Source organism: Amblyomma maculatum, chromosome 2, assembly GCF_055883805.1.
Source record: "Amblyomma maculatum isolate TAMU_Amacu chromosome 2, ASM5588380v1, whole genome shotgun sequence".
NCBI classification, from domain to species: Eukaryota; Metazoa; Arthropoda; class Arachnida; order Ixodida; family Ixodidae; genus Amblyomma; species Amblyomma maculatum.
In genome coordinates this window covers 186,895,402-186,919,728 of record NC_139345.1, presented here as the reverse complement: position 1 = coordinate 186,919,728, position 24,327 = coordinate 186,895,402, and the positions used below count along the sequence as shown (strand labels likewise).

Genomic DNA, 24,327 nt, shown 5'->3' with positions numbered 1-24,327 from the left:
CCTCCAGCGACGCCAGTCCAGGTCACCACCGCCGAGACAGTTTTCAACTAGCCGCCGTTCTTTCCTCAGGCAGTCCCCAAGTCCGCACCGGGAAAACTGAAGACGGCGACCCTCGGGGGTAGGGCCGCCGTCGATGGACATTACGACCAACATCCTCCGCTCACCGATTCGATCACACATACGTACCTCCGACCCTTCGCTCCGATCAACAATCCGACCACTTTTCGACGATCGCCGAAGCTTTCCTCCGACGCCCCCAATCGACGCACCGCACGACCAACGAGTCCGACGACCTCCTGACGATCACAGAAGCTTACCTTCGACGCCGTAATTCGACGCAACGAACGACCCGTCAGCCCGACGATCCCTGACAAGCCGCACTTTGTCGACGGTGAGCTACATTCCGCCGAAATACCGATCGTCGTTGATAACCACAACACGACTGCCCTTGTAGATACCGGCGCTGATTTTTGCGTTATGAGTCATGGCCTTGCTACCATTCTGCGAAAAGTCCTGACTCCTTGGCACGGAGCCCCGATAAAGACAGCCGGAGGGCACGTTGTAACGCCGCTCGGAGTGTGTACCGCTCGCGTCGAGATTCACCACGTAACTTTCTCGTGCTGCTTTGTTGTGCTAGCAGAGTGCTCCAAGGACCTGATTCTCGGCCTTGATTTTCTTAGAGAAAACGACGCAATCATCGACCTCCGTGACTTCATAGTGACGTTTTCCACTCACCGCGCAATTTCTGACGAGTACAGACAGCACAGCGACGACTACACAGACAGGCCAGTTTTCCGAGTATGCGACGACCATGTCACTCTACCTCCACGCACCAGCATGTTTGTTACAGTGCAGTGCGACACCCCCCCCCGCCTTTCAAGGCCTCGCCGAAACGAACGTGAATTTATTGTTGAACCTACAAGTCTGCGTTGCAAGGGGGGTCTTCGCCTTGAAAAGTAAACGAACTGAACTGCTTTTAACGAACTTTAGTGCCGAATACCGCCATTTACCGCAAGGTACAGCTATCGCTTATTTTGACGAAGTCAGTGCGCCATCCGCCCATTGCGTCCTTTCGCTGGCCAACGAGAACCCTCCCGAGAGCACTGGACATACTGTTCAAACTGACGTGAATCCAGCTTTGTCTCTTACCCAGAAACGCCGCCTTCAAGCAATTCTGGACACTTATCGTGACTGCTTTGCCGTCACTTCCAAAGTGAAGCAGACGTCAGTAACCAAACATCGAATTATAGTTGATCCCACCGAGCGCCCTATCCGCCAACACCCCTACCGAGTATCGCCGAAAGAACGAGAGGCTATTCGGGCGCAAGTTGATGAAATGCTCCACGATGATGGGATCCAGCCGTCCACAAGCCCATGGGCGTCACCAGTTGTGCTGGTCGCTAAAAAGGACGGATCACTCAGATTCTGCGTCGACTATAGGAGGCTTAACAAAATTACGAAAAAGGACGTCTACCATTGCCTCGAATCGATGACTCGTTCGACCGACTTCGCCACGCCCGATACTTTTTATCGCTCTATCTACGCAGCGGGTACTGGCAGATCGAAGTCGACGAACGTGATCGAGAGAAGACCGCATTCATTACTCCTGACGGACTCTACGAATTTAAGGTGCTTCCATTCGGTTTGTGTTCCGCTCCCGCAACCTTTCAAAAAATGATGGACACTGTCCTAGCCGGCCTGAAATGGCAAACGTGCCTCGTCTACCTTGACGACGTTGTCATTTTCTCTGCGACCTACGAAGAGCACCTCGAACGATTGACGGCCGTGCTAAATGCCATCCGCCGGGCCGTACTCTCATTAAAACCAGAAAAATGCCACTTTGCATTCCAACAGCTCAAGTTCCTGGGTCACGTCGTGAGTGCTGAGGGAATTAGCCCTGATCCAGAGAAGACGGCTGCCGTAGCTGCTTTCCCGACCCCAACTGATAAAAGTTCCGTACGTCGGTTTTTGGGCCTCTGTGCATATTACAGGAGATTTGTGCACGACTTCTCCCGAATAGCGGAACCATTGACTCGTCTAACAAAGGACGACCAGCCTTTCATCTGGGCCGACGAGCAGCAAAGTTCGAGGAGCTTCGCAAGCGCCTTCAAACAACGCCCGTACTTGGCCACTTCGACGAGGAGGCCGACACAGAATTGCATACCGACGCCAGTAACGTTGGCCTCGGTGCAGTTCTCGTTCAGTGGCAAGAAGGCGTTGAGCGGGTGATTGCTTACGCCAGCCGCACCCTGTCGCGTTCCGAAGCGAATTATTCTACTACCGAAAAGGAGTGCCTTGCAGTTGTGTGGGCGGTAACAAAATTTCGGCCGTATTTGTATGGTCGGCCGTTTAGAGTGGTCAGCGACCACCACTCACTCTGTTGGTTAGCGAACCTTAAAGATCCTTCAGGCAGTTTAGCCCGCTGGGGTCTCCGCTTACAGGAGTTCGATGTCACTATTGTGTACAAGTCCGGCAAGAAACACAGTGACGCTGACTGCCTATCCCGAGGCCCTATCCCGTGTTCTTCAAGTGAAACAGATGACTCCGTCTTTCTCGGCGCTCTCTCGACGCCAGATCTCGCTCAACAGCAGCGAGACGACACCGAACTGCGGCCCCTCATCGATTACCTTGAAGCAACCGCCTCATCGCCGCCTGGCCTTTTCACGCGTGGCCTGTCGTCGTTCTGCTTGCGTGACGGCGTCCTCTATAAGAAAAACTACGCTTCCACAGACATTCAGTATCTGCTGGTTGTCCCAACGCCGCTCTGTACCGACGTTTTGCAGGCATGCCACGACGAGCTTTCTGCCGGGCATCTCGGTTTTTCGCGCACCTTGGCACGAGTACGACAAAAGTACTACTGGCCCAAGCTTGCCGCTATGGTTCAGCGCTATGTTAGGACGTGCCGTGATTGCCAACGTCGGAAGATACCACCTGTCAAGCCGGCCGGCCTGCTGCAGCCTATTGTTCCTCCGCGAGTACCTTTTCACCAAGTCGGTATGGACCTGCTCGGGCCATTTCCTACGTCATCATTGGGCAACAGGTACATTATAGTCGCCACAGATTATCTAACCCGCTATTGTGAGACGAAAGCTCTTCCCAGCGGCACATCTACTGATATTGCGAACTTTTTCATCTTTAAACTAGTCCTTCGTCACGGTGCCCCTGCGATCGTTTTAACTGACAGAGGCACGGCATTTACTTCAGCTCTAACGCAGGAAGTGATGCGGCTCAGTGGCACTTGTCATCGCCGAACAACAGCTTACCACCCTCAGACGAATGGCCTTACTGAGCGACTCAATAAGACTATCGCCGATATGCTTTCTATGTACGTCGACGAAGATCATAAGAACTGGGACCAGATACTACCGTATGCAACATTTGCTTATAACACCGCAGTCCAGGAAACGACCCGCTTTACACCGTTTCGTTTGGTGTACGGTCCCGAAGCTGTCACCATGCTGGACGCAATGCTACTGCCACATGTTGCCCACCCATCGATTGCCGGTGCCGACCAATTCGTCCAGCATGCCGAGGCTGCTCGCCAGCTGGCTAGACTGAGAGTCCGGACACAGCAAGTTAAAGATGCTCGACGGTATAACCTTCGTCACAGGGAGGTAATTTACAACCCTGGCGATCAGGTTTGGGTGTGGACACCTGTTCGCCAGCGGGGTCGCTCCGAGAAGCTACTGCGCCGCTACTTCGGCCCGTACGAAGTACAACGCAAACTCAGCGACGTCAGCTACGAAGTGACCCCGCAAGGAACTGTTCGCTCATCCCGACGGCAAGCACAATCGGAAGTCGTACATGTCGCCAGGATGAGGCCCTTCTACTCCCGCTATGTCAAACTACATGTGTTTTTTTTTCTTTGTTTCCTTTAACTACTCGATGTAAACGCGCATCCTCGCCGAACAGGGTTATCCTCGACCTCGCCACTCGGCATCGGGACGATGCCTTTTCCACCGGGAGGGGCAATGCCGCAATGTTATCTTACTGGCGCCGCCATGTGGCGAGCTCGGGAGACTGGCACGCGCTCGTCTTCTTCGCTCTCGGTGCTCGCCCGCCAGTCGGTTCCGTGCCTGATCTTGCCGGTACTTAGTGTTAAGTAAACCTGCTTAACCAGTTTCACTGGCTTCTGTGACAATATATTTTTCATATGATGAATGAGTTTAGTATGATATTATATGAGATTTGTATGAGATCAGTATGAGTTTAGTATGAGAATTTGTATGAGGTTATTGTGACTCGTAGAGTTTTTTCACTAGGGGTATCACATTTATCCCTAAACCCGGCAAACCACTCGACATCAAGAATCTCCGACCCATATCTCTAACTTCCTGTCTTTGCAAACTCTTTGAACACGTTGTGCTGGCACGCCTCCAGAACCACATAGATGACCACAACCTCTTCCCTGACACAATGGTCGGCTTCCGGCCACAACTCTCCACACAGGATGTTATGCTGCAACTGTCAGAAGATGTCCTTCACCCCCGCCACGCAAAGCGCACCCGAGCAATTCTCGCCCTAGATCTCACAAAGGCCTTTGATAATGTCCGTCACGCAGCCATTTTAGATGCTCTCTCATCGCTTCAAGTCGGCTCGCGTGTCCACCAGTACATATCCGCCTTTCTTAGTCATCGCACAGCAGAAATCACCATCGGCTCGCTCTCATCTCCATCTTTCAAACTCGGTAGCATTGGCACCCCACAGGGTTCTGTCCTCTCTCCACTGCTTTTTAATGTTACCCTTATCCCCATGGCACACGCCCTCAACCAAATCCCTGCCCTGTCCCACTCCTTATACGCCGATGATATTACACTGTGGACCACCACAGGTAGCATTGGCGCCATGGAAGATACATTACAGGCCGGAGCAGACATTGTAGTATCTTTTGCCGCAAATGTCGGCTTGGCTTGTTCCCCTACCAAATCGGAGCTTCTCATACTCCGACCTCCTAGGTGTCGTACAGACAAAGGCCCTCCTCCCCCCATCTTCTTGACAATTGACAACATCCGGATACCAGAAGTGGACAACATCAGGATTCTTGGTATTCTGATACAATGGCAAGAATACCGCAACCATCACTAAGCTGACGGTGATGGTTCATCAAACAATCCGCCTCATTCACCGCATAGCCAATCGCCATCGCGGCATGCGCGAGCATGACCTCAGACGCCTGGTACAGGCATTTGTATTGAGCCGTGTTGTGTACTCGCTCCCCTACCTTTTCCTCACGCGGGTGGAGGAAGACAAGGTTAACGCCCTTATCCGACAGGCGTACAAGGCCGCCCTCAACTTACCCCGCTACACTTCCAATGAACGCCTTCTTCACATGGGCATCCATAACTCCCTAACTGAGCTCACGGAAGCCCACCGCTCAGCCCAGTTGGAGCGATTATCATCTATCCTCACCGGCCGGAACATCCTTGCTCGCATCCATCTCTCACCTCCCGGTCACTGCTCTACACAACATACACTTCCCCCTGCGATACACCGCGTTCTTAAGGTGCATCCCCTGCCAAAGAATATGCACCCAGAGCACCATGTCACTCGCCGCAAGGCACACACAGAAGCTCTTCGCAAGCACTATGGCTTCCAGCCAGAGACCGTTTACGTAGACGCTGCCTCATGCCCCTCCCGCCCAGCGTTTGCCCTCAGCGCTGTTTCCAACTCTTTGCAACTGGTCGCGGCCGGTACAACTTTTGCCTCCACTTCCCTGGAGGCGGAGGAGGCGGCGGTTACCCTCGCCATAGCTACCACCCGAGCCACAACCATCTTTAGCGATTCTAAATCCGCCGTACGGAACTTCGCCCGCGGTCGGATCTCTACCCCAGCCTTCCGGTTCCTCGCCTCCCTCTCCCCACCCGAACACCCTATTCAACTAACATGGGTGCCCACTCACACGGGTCACCCAGGCAACGAGGCAGCTCACTCTTTTGCACGATCGAGGATACGTCAGCCGAGCAGGGACTGCCACTGCCTGGGGAGATGCTCGCGAGCGCATGGTATCCTATCAAGAAATCTCTCTCCATTACCGTGATCAACGAACCATCTACCCTCCTCCTCATAAATCTATGACTAAGCTACAACAGGTGACGTGGCGCCAGATTCAGTCCCGTACATTCCCATCCTCTGCTTTCTTATCTTTGATCCATCCAGGACTGTTCTCGCCGCAGTGCACCCTGTGTGGGGCACCTAAAGCTGATTTTGAGCATATTATGATCAAATGCTCGGAATTGCACCCTCCAGCCACTTGGCAACTTTCCGACCTCGAGCGATGGGAGGCTGCGTTGTCCAGCTCTGACCCGGCCGTTCAAAAGCGGCTGACGGACTGGGCTTTGGGTGTCGCTGGGAAGCACCAGCTTCCGGCCACAACACGCAGCCAAGAGCCGACCCGTCATTAGCATGTAATCCCTTAAGGCTCCCAAATATAAAGTTTTTCACCACCACCACCACCACCATCATCCACACATCATTGTCGATCGCGGACGTCGCACGCTTGATATCTGTTGATTTGGTTGCTTCAGAGCACTCGCAAAGCAGGGAGAGAGCACAGAAAATCGGCAAAGCAAGACACCCGCGGAGCGAAGAGCAGGATAATCCTCCACCCCCTTCACTTCGTATACATGGTGTTAAACCATTGTACTCTTTTGATGCCTCTCTAAGGCGTCTTTGTCAACTGTCGAACATTTCTGATTTTATGGTGAAGGGGAAAATTGGCCCTTTTCGTTTCCACAAAGAACGCGAGACTTCTCAGAATGCTGTCATGCGGTTGGAAAACAGGTCTTGTGGAAACGCTTCCAATGAAAACTGCAAAGTTCCACACGTGAGCCTCGTCTTTTGGCGCTTCGCCTACTATTGTGGCTACCCATGATACAATGCTACATAGTACCTCCGTTTCGCATCAGCGGAAGTGTTTTTGTATCGCCAAATAACCGCCAGGCGCAACTCGATCGCCGCACGTGCACAGGAAGCTAGTGAAGCGTCTGCTCCGGCGACGTCCCATCGTTTCAAATTTCGCCACCATGCCAAGAATGCGGCGCTGCCATCGCGCGGCGAAACTTGAGCTTGGGTTCCCTATAGCTTTAAACTCTCATGTGTGAAGAGGAAGGTCGTCGAGCGACACGGAGATGGTAGGGAAATAAATGGTCGTCTTCACCTAAGGCTATACATCTTGTCTAGGATTTGTCAGCATTTTTTTATAAGCAACAAGCGATAGCCATGGCAGGTTGATTTGGCGAGGAGTCTTTTCTACAAAGTCAGATTTTGGAGTCCGCGGAAAAGTAAGGCGGAACCGAATGCAAATCCTAAGGAGAGAGAGAAATGTGGATTTGAACGTCTCTGGGAAGCGCGCAAGCTAAAAGAGAACCGTACGTAACTTGGACCATGTTGGAGTTTCTGACTTTCATTCTCATCGAAAAGAACAAGCCTTACAGCACATGATGATTAGAAACATGAACTCGCCAAGTGTTCTTTTGATTTTTTTTAGAACCGACCCAGAAACATTGCATAACGTCCACCTGTTGTTTTGCTTGTCTGAGTGATATTTTTTTAGGCGGTTACTACACGAATTCGAACGCTGGGTGATAGGAATTGAACAAAACCTTCATAGTAAGCACATGAACTCATAGCGATCATCAGAATAACTGGATATTTGGGATAAAACGAAACAAGTGACAATTGTTGTTTAATCTCCGATTTAGGTACAGGATAATGCTTCAAGACGTGCAAGAATTGGTCATTCGAAATGCTTGTAGTGTGACAAAGAAACACAAAGGACAAGCAGAACGCGTTTCTTGGTCGTGCTACAAGCATTTCGAGTGAACAGTATGAACCAACTCTCCCAACAAAAAGTTTTATTGAAGAATTGGTCATCATGTCTAATGGCGTTAATTCATGTGCACCTTTGAAGCAGAGAGAAGTCCGAGAGAACATTGTTTAAATATTATTACTAATGGCTAGTAGTTTAGGCTCGGTAAAACGACTTAACAAATGTCCTGCTTAGTTCACCAGTCGGAATAAATTTAGTTCCTTTTTCTGCATAATTATGGATCGTTTGTCGCAGGGAGCTAATAGGCTGCTTAAGTATAGGATCCATGTAGGCGCAAAAGAGGCGCACCTCCGGCGGCCCCGTACGTGGCGGCGTACACCTGCAGGCCCAGGTAAGTCTTGGAGAGCACGCTGAGCACGGTGGACACGCCGCACACCATGAGGCATCCGATGAAGAGCCACATGCGATAGTGGCCAACCCGGTCGGACGCGGCGCCGATTGCCACGCGGCCCACCACGTTGCTGAAGCCCACCACCGACAGCAGGAAGCTCGCCTGCGCGAAGCAAAGAGCGAGTTCGTTGCAGCGTCAGCTCCTCCTCCGTTCTATCGGTGTAGAATGGCTGACGGCTCAGAATATATGAGGTTGCACTTATTGTACGTCCACTTTACCTTGGTACTAGTCACTACGGTGACTGTGTTAATAAATGAATTCATGCATACTTTAAATATTGTCGTAGGGTGCAGTATGACATGGTAGCTATGTTGTGTTCAACGTTCACTAATGAAACAGTCTATCAGCTATCCGCTGTGAAGGCTCCAGAATAATTAGGCTCCGCAAAAATAAAATCTGCTGAATGGAAATATAAGAAAGGTGGGTACATCATTCTCAAGAGCATTACTGAAGTCATTGGCTCGCCAAAATGTGGCTGCTTTGTACAGAAAAATCGCAAATTAACGTTCCGATACCGTCCCACATTCAAAACGCCCGCGAAAAAAAAATTGCTGCGACGTCATCAATGTGATGCCCTTGTTATGACGTCATTGCAACCCCATCAATCGGAGGAGCCACTTCCAAAGAACAGCAAAGTGGATCGAAACAGAGACTAGTCGTCACCACCGAGAATATCACAAGGCTGGTGCATGAACTTCTTTCCCAGCAGCAAGCGTCACGGCAGTGGATGGCCGATTAATGAATGATGGGCACGGTCTCGGGTAAAGTGGCGAGGAGACACCACGTGAGTCGACTGACATCTGTGCTCTTAGCTTTATTTGCTGGCACTTTATCGCCCACCCGCTGTCGTGACGTAGGATGGGGGCGCTGGCCTTACCAAGATCTCGCTGTGTAAGAACTATAGTTCCCCCGGTATCATGAGCGATGCAGCCTCCTGTCATGCTTGCAGGCTGCGGTCTCTGCCGCCTCGCTATGCTTCCAGCGAAAGGTAGGTAAGCACTATTATTTTTCCGCTGTATTGCGCGTGTCTGTTTCTCGGTCAACCGCGTGTGCGGTAGAAATAATTTCCGCTGGTGCGAGAGAAGAAGAAATCAACTTGCCATGGCTATCGCTTCTTCTTGCTTATAAACAAAAATGCTGACAAATCCTAGGCAAATATATAGTCTTAGGTGAAGACGACCATTTATTTCCCTACCATCTCAGTGTCGCTCGAAGACCTTCCTGTTCACACATGAAAGTTTAAAGTTAAAAAAAAAGTTTAAAACTAATTAGCACGACAGCATGGAAACTCAATATGAGTGGCTCTGTTGTCGTCGTTATTGCTTCCTGTGGTTTGCAAGTGGGAATTATTGAGGGCACAATCCTAGCAACAATAGTTTGCTGCCCTCAGGTTATAGCTATCAGCAGCAAATTCACGTATGATCTTAATATAGGCACCAGCTTACTGAAGATTCGTCTCGCGAGGAATCCTTTCTTGCGTACCAGCGCCTCACATACGGAAGAGGGCGAATACGGGCTGTTTGGTACATGATCACGAATGGAAAGAAACAGCGCTACTTAGACGGGACAGGAGAGCAGACAAAAGCGCTGTTTCTTTCCATTCGGCCTCACATACATTTTTGAAGTGATGATGACCTCGGTTGCAGATGATGATACTGCTGTGGTACTTCTCAGATAATTTTCGGCATATCTGAAAACATATTTTGCTTTTCATTGACCAGAAACATGGACAAGACCAAGCGCTCTCACCTCACTGCGCATCTTCATGACGTGCACGCAAGCACGTGTCTGCATGAACGCCTACTAAAAGTAATCAGCTGGTTACAAAAATGCCACCAGCCTGAGCAAAGTAGCAGGTTCGAGGACTGAAGAGACTCTGCTGTTCTAATTTGTTGCGGGCACCGGCTTCGCACAGAATTCGGCGCTCGTGTTTGCTTTCAGCATTTCTCTCCGCCGTCTATTTTGCACTGTTATAAAAAAGGATATCGCATTTTTTACTGTGCTCGCCGCCTTGTTGTCTTCGCTTTTCCAGAGTAGTTGCTCAGTGAGACTGCGAAACAGTGTTATGTGCTCTCATATCTACGTCACTCGTGGCATGTGCGGGAATCAGCTAGTGATGGCAGTACCGGTACGTTGCGCTTAAGCTGTTTGCTGGGTAATAAAATATTGTATCATGGTAAAAATAACATCCGCTATCACGTCACGCTGACCCATCAGTATAATTGACTTACAATTTCCCTTACAGTATGCCGAGAACTAGCGCTAGCTGGTATAGCATTTTATAATGCTGTACGTACCACAATGCTATGCAATGCGCTAGCTATTTGTACAATAGATAGCGCTAACTTGCATAGCAGAAACGGGTAGGGTAACAGATTGCACGAGAGTTCGTACTATTCGTTGTTTAGTTCTCTGGGTTCTCCTGCCCATGTTAGCGCTGTACACTGCAAGAAAAATAGTCATATCGCAGGGTGCACGGCCATTTTTGCATTTCGCCTCCACCAAAGTGCAGCCGCCGCGACCGGGACTTTATCCCTCGACTTTGCGATCAGCAGCCGAAGATTAAAGCCACTGAGCCACCGCGGCGTTGGGATACTTGAAAACAAAGGAAACACGGGAGATGATGTCGGTCAAGAAAGCCAAGGCGCAGACATCGACCTTCTACGCCTTTTTTATGCACTGCTACCCGCATTTCACCTGTAAAAATAAATAAAATATAAGAAAAACCTCTTCCCGGAATTGGTCGTCCGAGGCAAAAAAAAAAAAAAAAGATTACCTTCGCAGGCCACTGCTGCGTCATCTAGGCAGCCGGTCTGTCTATGTGTTAAGCTGCCAGTCTTATGCACCGCTTCAGATATCGCCGTCTTCATCTTCCTCGACAAAGTTGTCTGAACACCGGAATGAAAGGCATTCGTTTAAAGTTTGTGTTCGGCACCTGCTCTATAGTTACTTCCCAGAAGCAACTCGAATACCGACGAGTGCGTCTCTTCGGTGGCGCCAGTGCCCCGTGGGGTATGCTCGTGGGCAACTACGCCGCTCCGTCGCGGCTTTCATGTGTGGCTTGCTTTTCGCGTTTTTCGGTCATTAGAGATCTGCGTTTAAATAACGAAGCCTGATGTATTGTGATGTGGAACTTTGAGTACAGGACTCTCTATGCATTAAGTTTTTTCTGTATAGTCCTTAGTTGCTGCTCTAGTATTTGCATGTGTGTCCGGCAAAGTGAGCAATATACCATATATTGGTCATATATTTGACTGCGTCCGTGTTTTAGATAAAACGAATTGATGCTGTTATCACTTAACGTTGTAGCCTGTGTAGAACCAGCCGTTACACCTATAGAGCCTCGGCTGCCATAACTCGTCGTGACGTTAATTAGCATAGTATATGCAAATTACCAGAATGGTACGTTCTTACCACTAAGCCACGTTTAAAGGTAATCAGGAGAGGAATTACAAAGAATTATAGGCAAATCAGAACAGTGGGCCTAATATTAATATGAAGAAGACTGAAGTAATGTTCAACAGCCTCGGAAAGAAAGCACAGTTTACAGTAGTTAGCAGGGCGCTGGAAGTAGTAAGGGATGCATATGCTTATCACCAATCCGAACTACAAAAGGGGAATTGCTGGAAGAATAAGGTTAGAATGCAGAACACTTAGGCAGCACTCTCTGATTCAGAGTTTTAGTTTACTGGCATTCCTTAAATCGGAAGTATATAAAAGCTGCATCTTACCGGCACATACCTGCGGGTTAAAATATGGAGGTAAACGAAAAGGCTTTTACATGTACGGAGGACAACGCAGAGGGCTATAGAGCGAGTACATTTAAAGGACAGAAAAGGTCAGGGAACAAACACGAGTTATGATATTCTAGTGGAAATTGTTGTTGTGTGTTGTGTTTTATGGCGCGTAAGCAACTCTGGCTATCATGCGCCAACCACAAGGTATATGTTTTTTTTTTAGAAGGAATGAAGTGTGTGTGTGTGTGTGGGGGGGGGGGGGGGTTAAGATATCATAGCTTGTTCAGAAAAAATGTTTCTTCTAAGAAACTAAAAAAAACATGAAATGTCTAAATTACATTCTCTCCTAGAAGAAGTGATGGATGGAATGGTATCTGTTCGGTGTAAAATTGAGTAAAATGCTTTTTCCGTAGCTTTTCGAGTTTTTTACATGAAAGTAAAATGTGGTTTATTGTCAGTCCATGTCCACAGTCTTCACATATTGGTTCATCTTCTTTCTTGAGAATGAAACTATGAGTAAGATGCGTGTGTCCTATTCGAAGGCGACATAATATTACCTCCATGAAGCGTTTCTGGTGACTGACGACTTCCATTCTTCAACAACTGGTTTCACGACGTGTAGTTTGTTGTTTATTTCATTTTTCCATGAGGCTTGTCATTTGTCTCTGAGGTTTCTTTGTATGAATTTGAAAACATCTTTGCGTGGTACATTTATTTTTATATTTTTGCTTTTCGGGCAGCTGCTGCACATTCAACAGCTCCCTCGTTACCTACGATTCCGGCATGGCTAGATACCCAGCACAATTTAATTTTGTAACCTCGTGTTTCGGCTGTTGTTATGCAATGTATTATTTTTCCCACTAAGGGTTCTGTTGCATTTTTAGAGTGTAACGCTGTGATTAAGCTAAGAGAGTCAGTGTAGATTATACTCTTTTCAATTTTGCATTTTATTATCTTTTCTATACAGCTACGGATATGGCATAACTTTCTGCAGTGAACACTGAGGCACAATTGGGCAACCTAACTGTTTTCTTACGATTGTTTTCTACGACACCACTACCAACATATAAGGTGGTTTTGGAACCATCAGTATAAAATGTTTTGTGGTCTTTATACTTTTCCTCAAGAAGACGAAATGGGCATGGGCAGGACATGTAGTGCGAAGAGAGGATAACCGATGGTCGCTTAGGGTAACAAACTGGATTCCAAGGGAAGGAAAGCGTAGCAGAGGGCGGCAGAAAGTGAAGTGGGCGTAAGAGGTTAAGAAGTTCGCAGGGGTCAAGTGGATGCAGCTAGCACAGAACCGGGTTAATTGGAGAAATATGGGAGAGGCCTTTACCCTGGAGTGGGTTTAGTCAGGTTGATGATAAGTGAAAGAAACTACGACGGACCTTATTTTATATTTGTTTCAATTATTCACAACGTAATCGACTACTGGGTGGGATATTTTGGTAGTTATAAGTTTGCCCATTCGTCGAACATTCGTTGGATGAATCGATGCATGCTCAAAGTTCGTTCATCGAACGTTTGTCGGATGCTATTAGATTCGCTGGTCGGAGTTATAATCGCACACCTTTAGTAAAATGGAATAGAGCATCTTCGTGGCTGCCATCAACGTGACGCGATGTTGCGCATGTATTGGGAGCGTCCCTCATTCAGAGTGGGTTTAATGGATCAGTGATCGCGCAACCTTGCACGATATTTCAACCCGTCTCCAAACTTCACGTCGACAATGTGAAACATCTGGTAACAGGTGGCTACTTGCACGTCGGAATTGCGTCATCTCCTGCAGTGGCGATGGGAGCACGCGGCTATAGAACAGGCAAGCTTAAAGCGCGGAATGCTTCCTCTGCAGGACTTACATCCACACTATAGGGGGTGAATGATTGATGATCAAATGGGAGGATATCAGCGCAAAACAGAGAGGAGACGATATATAATGACACGGGCCACACGAGCGTGAGATTTCGATAGTATAGATGGCTGTTGTGTTAGCGTGCTTTCGGTTTCCTTAACGGAATCAGATTTACAAAATTTATCACCGTTTCTTTCTCTCTCTAGTAATTGAATCCAATTTCTATCTCGCTCAAATCGTTCCGCGGACAGCCAGAGTATGTGGGGCGATAAGTCTACCAGGATCGGACGGAAGTGAACGTGGTCGCTGAAAGCTTCCCGCAGAATAGGTGGCCGCTCGCTTCCTGAGATGCGTTCCACGCGCTGCACGCACTCGTCGCCATTGGTGCGGCTTGGCGCGGACATGGAGAGTACAGGACATTGTCATTGCTTCACTCTTGGTCATAGTGCCGCAGTAGTTTTAAGTCTTAGAGCAGTCCTTGGTGGTACACTGATTAACACACTCGAGATGACTGAGAGGCGGCCATGCTCAGCTGCACCGGACTGGAACAACAAGCTCTGGTCCAGCACGCTCGAGTGGCGGCTTCGGTCAATGACGTCTCGGAATAAGGATGACACCTAGTTTAGTAGTGCCCATGGGCATCGCCCTCTCTTGTTACTGAATTTTTCCCCACCACCGTCCCTGCAGTAGGTATAGGGAACGTTCGCAGGAACTGGCTAGAGTCGCACAAACAAACTGGTGCGATATGGCAGTTTTCAGTAATGTAACATAAAAGAAAGCAGCCCGAGCAAAGGGCGGATACGCACGTCGGTTTCGCTGACGCCGAGCTCGTTGACGGCGCGCAGCGTGAGGAACAGGTAGGGCACGCTGTAGCCGATGCCGCAGAAGAAGCGCGATATGGCGAACACTCTGAACGCAGGGTCACCGAACAGCCGAAAGTTAAGCATCTCGCTCAGCACGGCTGCCATTTGGTACGAGAACAGCGTCCTGCAAGGCCACCGAGCAGTGCATTGTTAGACTGAATGCATAACACGTGCTGTCTCCGCTCGTTGTGAATGACTCGGCATTTATGTAGAATAGTTAGCCGCACAATTGTTCCGTAGCCAACATTGATGCCGTCATGCACAGTCGATGTTGTGGAGGCCAGGTTAGTCCTCAGTATCTTTCAATGGGTGTGCGTGGCCTGATTAATGTAGTCCTGTCAAATACCTTGCCATGGAAGGTGTGGCAAAAGACCCATATTTATTTTGTAAATAAGTGGCTTCGTTCGGTAAAGGTCCTCCCATCTTCCCACGATTTTGATGAATAATGCATTGGTTTTTATAGCCGTAGTGCTGTTTACTCGCAGTCAGCTCTCACGTTATATTGTTACCGCATGGCGTGCCGACACTGGCATGGTGCGGCCTCACGTCGCATAAGAAGACTGAAATGAACTAATTTCAAGAGGGGAAGTATTGGTCCACTTGGTCTGAGAAAAAGCAGCGAACATAGTAGATATATGTCGCCATCAGATCATTTGACTGCAAAAGAAAACTGCGCTGCATTTACGGGGTAATCATACACTTCGGATCCGTTATTCCAGGCTACGCCGCTGTTCACAGAAGTTTTTGCGGCGCAGTCACCGCCTATTTGAATAGAGTGGCGTGGTGATTTTGAGTGGGAGTTTCTTAGTAATGATGTGCACTTTAATCTACGGGAAAAGTATCACCATAACCCGGATGAGGCGTGGAAAAAAATTCTGCTCAGAACAAAAACCGGTTGCGGTTGTCCATGGTGCCCGTTTAGGTTATTTCAAGTGCGCTACACGTTGAAGTTGCGTTGTTCGCTTAAGGATATATAGTGCTCAGCCTTGGAGCGGTGACACCTCTGCTTCCACCCACCTGGCCACGATGTTCCGGTTGTCGACCAGGGTGACGAGCTGCGACCGGTGCTCCGAGCGCTCCAGGAGTGACGTGTCGGCCGAGAAGAAGGTGGCCGTCGGCTGCCGCTGGTCCTCGGGCACGGTGCCTTCGTGGAACAGGTCGCGCCGAAGCCGTATGCGAGACTGCGAGTGGCGCGAGCCGCCCGCATCCTTCGTCAACCAGAGTTCAAGGGCAATCACCCCGCCTCTCCTGCTCACGCGCCTTTGCGAGTCAATTATGGAGCATGCTGTCATCGCGAATAGGCTCTAAGGTGCATGCTTCACAGGAGAGTTGGCGTTGTGTTCTTTACAATGCATACAACCAAGGGCAGAATTTAAGAATGCTCCTTTGCCTCACTGATGATGCCCTGACCACGGCTCTCCTCTATTCTGTCATACGCTTCAACGTGGAGTTCTTATTGATGCCTCCCTTAGAACGTCACTTTCATGCTTCGTTACCTCGCTCGCTACTTGACCTGAAAGCATGTTTTACTGCACAGTCACTTGCTTTGTGCTTCCACACCGGACATCTGTCGCGGCTGCGGCGACGTCCAGTTCACAATGGAAGTGCGAGCATTTATTTGTTGCCACCATGGCAGCAGCTTCAATGTAAACGATACGTCCTTGCTAGGCCAACTACGCTTCCTTGCCAAAATATCTATGAATCATCGCAAAAATATGCATAAAATGCAAAATGGGCCCACAAAGACCCATGCGCCTCAAATTAAGTGCAATGTTTCCTTTTCTCTCCATCCAAATATATACTTAGTGTCATATACGCGCACACTTTCCAGACCAGAGGCGTACAAGTTATCTCTCATCTCCCTACTCAAAAAGTGGCTAAGGTGGCCGAAAATTAGATGGCTTCCTTCGACGCACCCTCAAGGTAATGAAGTATGGAGGACTAATAATGTGACTCAAGGCGACCATATAAGGAAAATACTGTTTTGAAATTCCTCCTTTCGACTGCCATGCGCAAAACGCAATGCTTATTCGCTTGCTGTTCGGGAAGATTGTAAAAATGCATAAATTGACTTACTAGAAGGAAAAGGTGAACAGCGACGCATTCGTTTTAGAACTGTGAGATAATTTTTTCCCGTTGCTCAGGATCACTAGTTGTCTGCATGGTGTACATGCAGGTTGCTATTGTTATGTGAAAATTAGCCTTGTAAGATATTTGTGCTCAATGCGAGGAGACACGTTACTGCAGTCAAGCGTTTGTGGCATGAATACCATTCCTTTTTTGCGTAAACAAAAACGTTGGGGAAGCGAGGGGCTCGTTGCGGCACAGACGTTCAGGGAGCCAGCAGTCACCGAAACCGAGGATAGGATAGGAAAATTACATTGTATTTTTTTTTTTAATTTCTGGCTCGGATAAGTATACCTATAAAAATTGGACGCGCACATTTTTTATCGGATAGCTGTTCATGAGTCCAGTTGTATCCCATTATCGTAAAGTTCCATACAAGTTCTTTTTTGAAACGAGCAAAATCCACCTGAAAGAAATGCAAACAAGCACGAAAGCTTATTATCCACGGAACTTGTAGCGCTATTCGAACTGTTTGCTGTTTGCTTTACGTCTAGAGCAACCCTACGCTATCATGCGCTAAAAGCTGCGCAAATAATTTGATCGATACACTGTAAGAAATGTGCATGCAATTAGAGATTTCAAAAAGAATTTCTTCCTGTGCATATAATATCGTAGTGCGCCTTTTACCGAAACAATTTCACGAAAAACGAAAAGAATTATTTATCGGTTTTCCACTCTGAACCTTGTTTGGAAAGCAAACAATTGAAGGCACATATGTCGCCTGTTTAATCTCTTATCGGAAACCTATTTTTACTGGAATAGTGCATGCATACTAAATTGCAAGCAAACTGGAATTGCACCCTCGAAAGCGCTGTCCAAAGAATGACTGTGTAATAAGGTTAAATAGTGGCGGCACACTGAGGTCCGTTAGTGGCACCTATGGACATATACTTGACCAAACGAGGAACGATAGGCATACGGGATTTTATGGCGCATTATAAACTGTAGCTATCATGCGGCAAAAAAAAAAAAAAGAACAAAAAATGCGTCTCTGCTACAATGGTCGTGGTTTTCGGGTTTAACGTCCCAAAACAGCTCAGGCTATGAGAGAGACCATTGCAGAGAACTCCTGAAATTTAGACCATTTAGGGATCTTTAAAATGCACTGACATCGCACAGCACATGAACGCCTCTTCGTTTCGCCTCCATCGAAACGCAACCACCGGCGGTCGGGATCGAACCCGAATAGTCCGGCACAGTAGTTGGGTCTGCTAAAATGGTATCTGTTATGCATGCCGTCGTTTTATTCGCCGTTTCGGTGGCTAGACAATGGCTGCTGCAAGGCCAACTTCATGGATGCAATCGAGTGTTGCCAACGCCAATAGGCAGGTTTTAGCGTAAAGGGGCTAGGGGCTTTCGCCTTAAATATTCTGTTTATAAATAGTGACAAAAAGTGGGGCTTACGTAATTTCTGTTTTTACACGCAGAAAAGCATGCGCAATATTGAAGAATGAAAAGAGAAAAGTATACAGTATAGACGTTTTTTTTTGTTAGCTGGAGCAGGAAAAGTAAAAATGTAGAATAAAAGATTTCTTTCAATTAATAAAAATTTGTTACTTGTAAACATTCGGAACCGTGAAATCATTCAAAAATTAGAAACAGGAGACACACCAGAACTGAAAATGTCCGGCGGGACAGCTGCCAGAATATGTATTTCAACAAGAATCTCTCGTGGTGCATAAAAATGTATAGATTTGAATTTTTTCGATGATAAAATGGTAATATAAGTCGGTTTTGTTCCAGATTCTTTTTTACACAGAATTATTCAGATATTTGTTCATAAAAGTAAGCTTAAAATGAGAATAAATCGCATTAAGCAAAAAATATTGCACAAGGCCTTTAGCTCATCTAGCATTCATCTGTATTTCATCCACAACAAAGTATTTTGCGCTACCAGGGGCACTAAAAACCTTTGTAAATGTAATGTAGCAGAGGCTCATTCTGGCATCCTCGATGATGGCGTTGATGTGTTGTGGGTTCAGATCTTTCATCAATCTATTCATATCGCCACGAAACATTGAAGTTTTTGTTTTCAACAGCCGCCAGCATTCGGTTTTATCACTGTGATTGTAACGCGAGGAAGGATCCTGTGCTCTGTGTTCACGCTCGGTGTCACGAGTCTTTACCGCTGCTTTGTAGCGCGAGATGCGCCGAGATTTGTCTCGAATGATTGCAAGGAAGCAGGTCTGTTTTAGGCTTGTTCAGTTTCGTTTGGCCGGTTATATAGATTGTTGTTCCCCGACTTTAACTTTAGGGCCACCGAATGCTGCGGGCACTTGTAGTTCGACGACCGACAAGCACGCTTGCTGCTATCGCCGACGCCGAGTTTCTTCGTTCTTTTGCGTGCTCAAGTCAGCTCAGTAAAGAGGTCTTTTCAGCGCCAAGCCAGTAACTTCGTCTGATGCCTTCGACATTGTCACCACAAAGTGGCACTAAGTGGCTTGGTAGAAGTAGCAGTGTTCGCTCGTCTGCCAATATGAACTTGGCGCCGTTATTAGAGTATTCAAACTAAAGAAATGCTCTAAAACACTGACGTAAGAAAGCGGCAGCCATACAGCTTGCAAACAGTGCATGAAAATGACCTTCAACAGTGCTTGACCAGATAACCTGCGTTCATGCTATGCTCACCTTGCAAGAGACTTACTCTGCAGCTTGTTGTTTTCTTGTGCCTCTGCGTATATCGGACGCTTTGGGCAATGAGTTAAAAACCTCCAAGCACACTTAAGCTTTAGCGACAATGACTTCTTCATTCTTAGCCTATGCTGGTGCTTAACCACTTCTGAAAAGCTCTTGATACTTTTCCGCTAAAGCTGTATTGCTTATCGGATCCCTTTGCAATGCCTGTCCCTTTTCAGGAAACAGCTGCCAGCATCGCGCCTCCTTCACACATTGACTGATCATCTACCTCGCATTGTTGTTTTCCTTTCATTTCTGCTGCCACCTTTTTATTTTATTTTTCAAGTGACAGCACCTCCGCCTTCAGGTTCAGAGCTTCATAGATAGGCCCAAATAAACATTCTTTCACTCTTTACATTGCTCCTCTCTTCTCCCTTCCTACTTCGTTTCTTTCTGAAGCAAAATATTATTTAAACCCTGCCAGTGATTATCGTTGCTATCGAGACTAAGATAAAAGTCCATTTGCCAAAACGTTGGGCTTGGCTTGTGAACTGGGGCTACCACTCAAGCCTTGTTCAGTTTTCTTTCATACTGGGTAGCCATCTTCCTCTCCTTCGACCCTGCCATCTGTCCTAAGGTTACGTGTCATTGCGTTTTGATTACTTTGAACGCGCGCGCGCGTGTGCGTGTGTGTGTGTGACGTCATCAGTGATGTATGTACATGTCACGTGTTTTAACCATATAAATGAGCGTGATGAGCCGGGAGAATCCAGTCTGCTAAGGACAGAAAGCCCGAACCTTCGCGGCAGCTGAGTGACACTGAGATACGCTGCACCAAGCGGCGGGAACAACATCGGGCGGGAGACAGCGAAAACGTCGTCTACATAACCTTCTCCAAGATGAAGTACCCGTGTAAGACAAAGTGGGCTCTGAAGTGATGCGTCCTGTTGAACCAATGTGGACTACCGACGTGAGCTCCGGAGGGACCATTATGGGGCACGCAACGCAAGTCCCTATCAAATCCCAGGGGGCTGCCTACATACGCCCAAATCAACCCCATTGGCGACAGCTGCAGATAGCTCAAGTCGGGCCACCCCTGTTCAGCCTACATTATTTGGTGTGCCTAGCCAACAAAGTTCCCCGGAGGGACCAATGTGGGATTTGCAACGAGGGCCCCTGTTGGCACCCAGTGGGCTGCCCACATACGCCCAAACGGGCCTCAATACTAATTGATGCAGGTAGCCCAAGTGCGGCTGCCCCGTTCAGCCTGCATTTCTTAATGAGCATAGTGACCCAGTTCCCCCATCAGTCCTACTTTGGACATGAGAGTAGCCTTTGAAGGCGCACATTTTTTGATCTCGGTTATCCCCTCATAATACTGCGGGCTGATGTAGGATCTGAATGGGCCTACACGTCTGAGGCTTGCCCACACATTTCTCACAGGGCCAGCATGGGCACTGCAGCGGCAGCCTTAGCCAAGAATGCGCCCATCATATTTAATGTAAACAATATTATCGCATACTATTTTTGAATGCCAGTATTGTATAAAGCAACCCACCACAATTTGCTCTGTGAGCACCGGGGCAATGTGGGCAGCCTTCAAACATTCTACAAGGAACACCAGGGAAGACATTTAGGCCCGCCAGATTTCCAGCCTCGCGACGGCCGTCATGAGACCTCGAGCGGCCGCACTTGCGCTGCATGAATGTTTCAGCATGGAGTCCATATTTACGCTACATTTTTTTTTCAACGTTGCCGATGGGGGCAGCATGCGGCACGCATTTTGCAGCACCGCCGCGATCAATACGTAACGTGAACCTGTACCAAGGGGTTAAATAAAGCGGAAGGGCGAACTCTGCGGCGCCTGAAGACGGGACTCTTATCCATTCTGCCATGCTCAAACGCCTCCGTCCCAACATCGATGGGCGTTTTCCGCACCGTGGAGAGACTTGTGATATATATCGCATGGTGTGGGCATGCGCTTGGAATCACCACCTCCTCATTCCCCTACCTCTACCTGAGAGGCATGGGAGACTGCACTCTTCAACTGCTCCACACTGGAGGACCAAGTGGCAGTAGTAAAGAGGGTTGCGAGACAGGACCTCGTCATGTGGGGTCCCGGAATAAGTATACTGACCTTGTAGCGGGATATTCAAACTCCGAAACTCTTTTTAGAGCGATAAAAGTTTCCACCAGCACCATCCGCCCTACCGAAGGGGATGCCCAATGCAGCCTGGTAAGGGGCCACAATTATTTATTGCACATGATCTGATAATTATGAAGAATTTAAGTGCCTGCGAGAGCTCAAACGTTTTTTTGTGTTATAAATTAAAGGTGGAAGAAGTATATATCAATTCAGCCTGAGAAAGTCAGGGGTTCGTATAATACATGCCTGGGAAATCGACGAATGCATGCTAAATACAATGGAGGCCCTTCAATGCGGTCAGCCCTGCTGCGACCGATGTGGGACCCCTGGTCGTTTGCATGGGCAACCTAACGTAGGCTTAAGGAGCGTTCTCCCTCAAACAGCTCACGTCTATGTCCCATCCTGTCAAGTATATTATAGGCCTAGAGATCGAGCAGAGTCGCCACCTTGCGGCGCAGTGGCGAACACTACTCAGTGTGGATGCGTGTTCGCATCGTGTGCCAGCAAGTAGTGATTTGCGCCGGCGCATGCGCGTGCACAAGCGTATTTTTTGTTTGTTTCCCGGTTCCAGTGCCTTTTCCCTTATCTTTTGCAAAATATATGTGAACAGGTTATCAACCCACGCCCTATTAAAAATACTTGTCCTATCGAGTATGTCATGCTCGATAAGGGCGTCATCAGCCGCTCTTCGGCGCTTGAGTTTCCTTGACGCGCAGCGTCTCAAACGAAGCGATGCTGTCGTTAGGTGCCATGTCAAAGCAAAACATGTCGCTGCCGTCAATGCAACTTAACGCAAACGCTCAGAAATAAAAAATAAAATTGGTTCACAGGAAGGGAAAGGCGCAGTAACTGTCACACTTGCTCTGTGGACACCCGAACCGCGCCGTAAGGGAAGGGAGGAAGGTGGGAGTGAAAGTGGAAAGAGAGAAAGGGGAGCCGTAGTGGAGGGCTACGGAGTAATTTCGACCACCTGGGGATCTTTAACGTGCGCTGACATCGCACAGCACACGGACGCCACTTCGTTTCGCCTCCATCGAAACGCAGCCGCCGTGGTCGGGTTCGAACCCGGGAACTCCGGCACAGTAGTCGGGCGTCTTACCACTGCACCACCCCGGCGGGGCAGCTCAGAAATCGCATATTCCGGTTTCTGTTTGGAACACCGCAGACTGTTGCACAGCAGAATACAGTTCGAACAGGCTACTCTGTGTCTTCTGTATGCACGATCGAGTTGTTTGAGTACCTCCTTCTACTTTTCGTTTTTTGCTGATAAACTCCTCCGCGGTACCCTAGTGGTAGGGCGCTCAACCGCCGAATTCGAGAAAGAGGGGTTCAATAGCGACCGTTTCGCAAGGAATTCCTGTGCTGTGGAAGCTGTAATTTGGCAACTGTTACACAACAAAAATATCAGGCCCATGAGCGTGGTACAACGCGAAAAGCGTGCAAAACGAAACCAGTAAATTCAAAAGACGGGTGGTTGCGTGCCTTACTTTCCTAAAATCCGCCGTTCTTTTCCCCAGCAATGATCAAATTCATTTTTTTTCTGCAATATTGGAATGCTCTAAACAGTAAATCGCTAGTGCATTGCAGAAGGCACGTTTTCTTCACCAACAAACCAGCCGTAAACTTGGAAGCAGACATAAGCCGCGTGCGTTTCTGCGAGCACCGCTGGCTGCCGATCCACACTATCAGAGCGATGGTGGCGCCACCTTTAGGTCAATCTTGCTGCGAATAGCGGCCTTTTTGGGCAGCATGTGGACGTGCCAAATTTCCAGCCCCGCCGCGGCGGATGTGGAACTTTAGCGCCTTCGTATGGGTAGCCCCAATTGAGCTTGACGAGGCATTTGCGGTATATCCCGAAATTTTGTTGCACCTACCTTCAAATACTCTACAAAAAGCCCCAGGAGAGACGTTAAGGTCCGCCAGGTTTCCAGGTCCACCACAACCGATATGAGAACGCGAGTGGCCGCACTTGCAGTAGCAAGGGAGTTTCAGCACGGAGCCCACATCTACGCTACATTTTTCTAAAGTTGCAGACGGGGGCAGCATGCGGCACGCCTGTTTTCCAGCCCCGCCATGATCAATGTTGTATGAACCCTTAGCGCATTTGTGTGGTCAGCCCTGGGCCATTTAGGCTTGCGGTGTTTTTTTTTCCGCAGAGAGGCCACATTTACGTTGCACTTTACTTCAAGTACCATGGGCATGCCATTTTACTAGCAGCTCCAAGGTCGATGAGAGACCTACAGCGGGTTTTCATGCGCATCTTCAATTGTGCTTGATGGTGTATTTCCTACCCAGAGCCCACATTCATGTTGCAGTCGCCCTCAAATATACAAGGGATACCAGCGGGAAGCATGTGGGCATGCCAATTCTTCAGTCCTGCCACAGTCAATATGGGGTCTCCAGTGGCTTCGAATGGGCGACCTCACTTGGGCTTACAGGGGTTTTCAACAATGAGCCCACATTAACGCTGAATTTGCCCGACAAGAACCGACGCCGGCTAGATGCAGAATGTGGGTAGACCTAGCAAAAGCAACGGCAATATAGCACCCACATAGTTCGAAGGGGTAAGCACCATTTTTGCCTGCTCTCCTTATGGCACGCGGGTGGCCGACATAGGTGTCAGAACGGCTGCATCAGCCCCGTTTCCCAATGTGGACCCTGCAGAGTACCCGCGTTATGTGCTCCTTTGGTTTTCCGAACTGTGCCATATTGTACTAGGGCCACGTTACGCCTTTACAGTTTTTGTATCGGAGCTTAGTCATTA

The 24,327-nt window shown here is 48.4% G+C and overlaps 1 protein-coding gene across 1 annotated transcript in view; it reads right to left on the bottom strand.

Moving 5' to 3' along the window:
- The window catches only part of LOC146200616 (monocarboxylate transporter 13-like), a 55,982-nt gene that overhangs the window by 6,126 nt on the left and 25,529 nt on the right, over positions 1-24,327 (bottom strand). The window contains exons 5-7 of the mRNA XM_084592410.1: positions 15,692-15,882; positions 14,618-14,798; positions 8,117-8,321 (exon numbers count right to left, since the gene is read on the bottom strand). Of these exons, the coding sequence (XP_084448536.1) occupies positions 8,117-8,321; positions 14,618-14,798; positions 15,692-15,882 (577 nt within the window). The remainder of the gene's footprint in view (positions 1-8,116; positions 8,322-14,617; positions 14,799-15,691; positions 15,883-24,327) is intronic.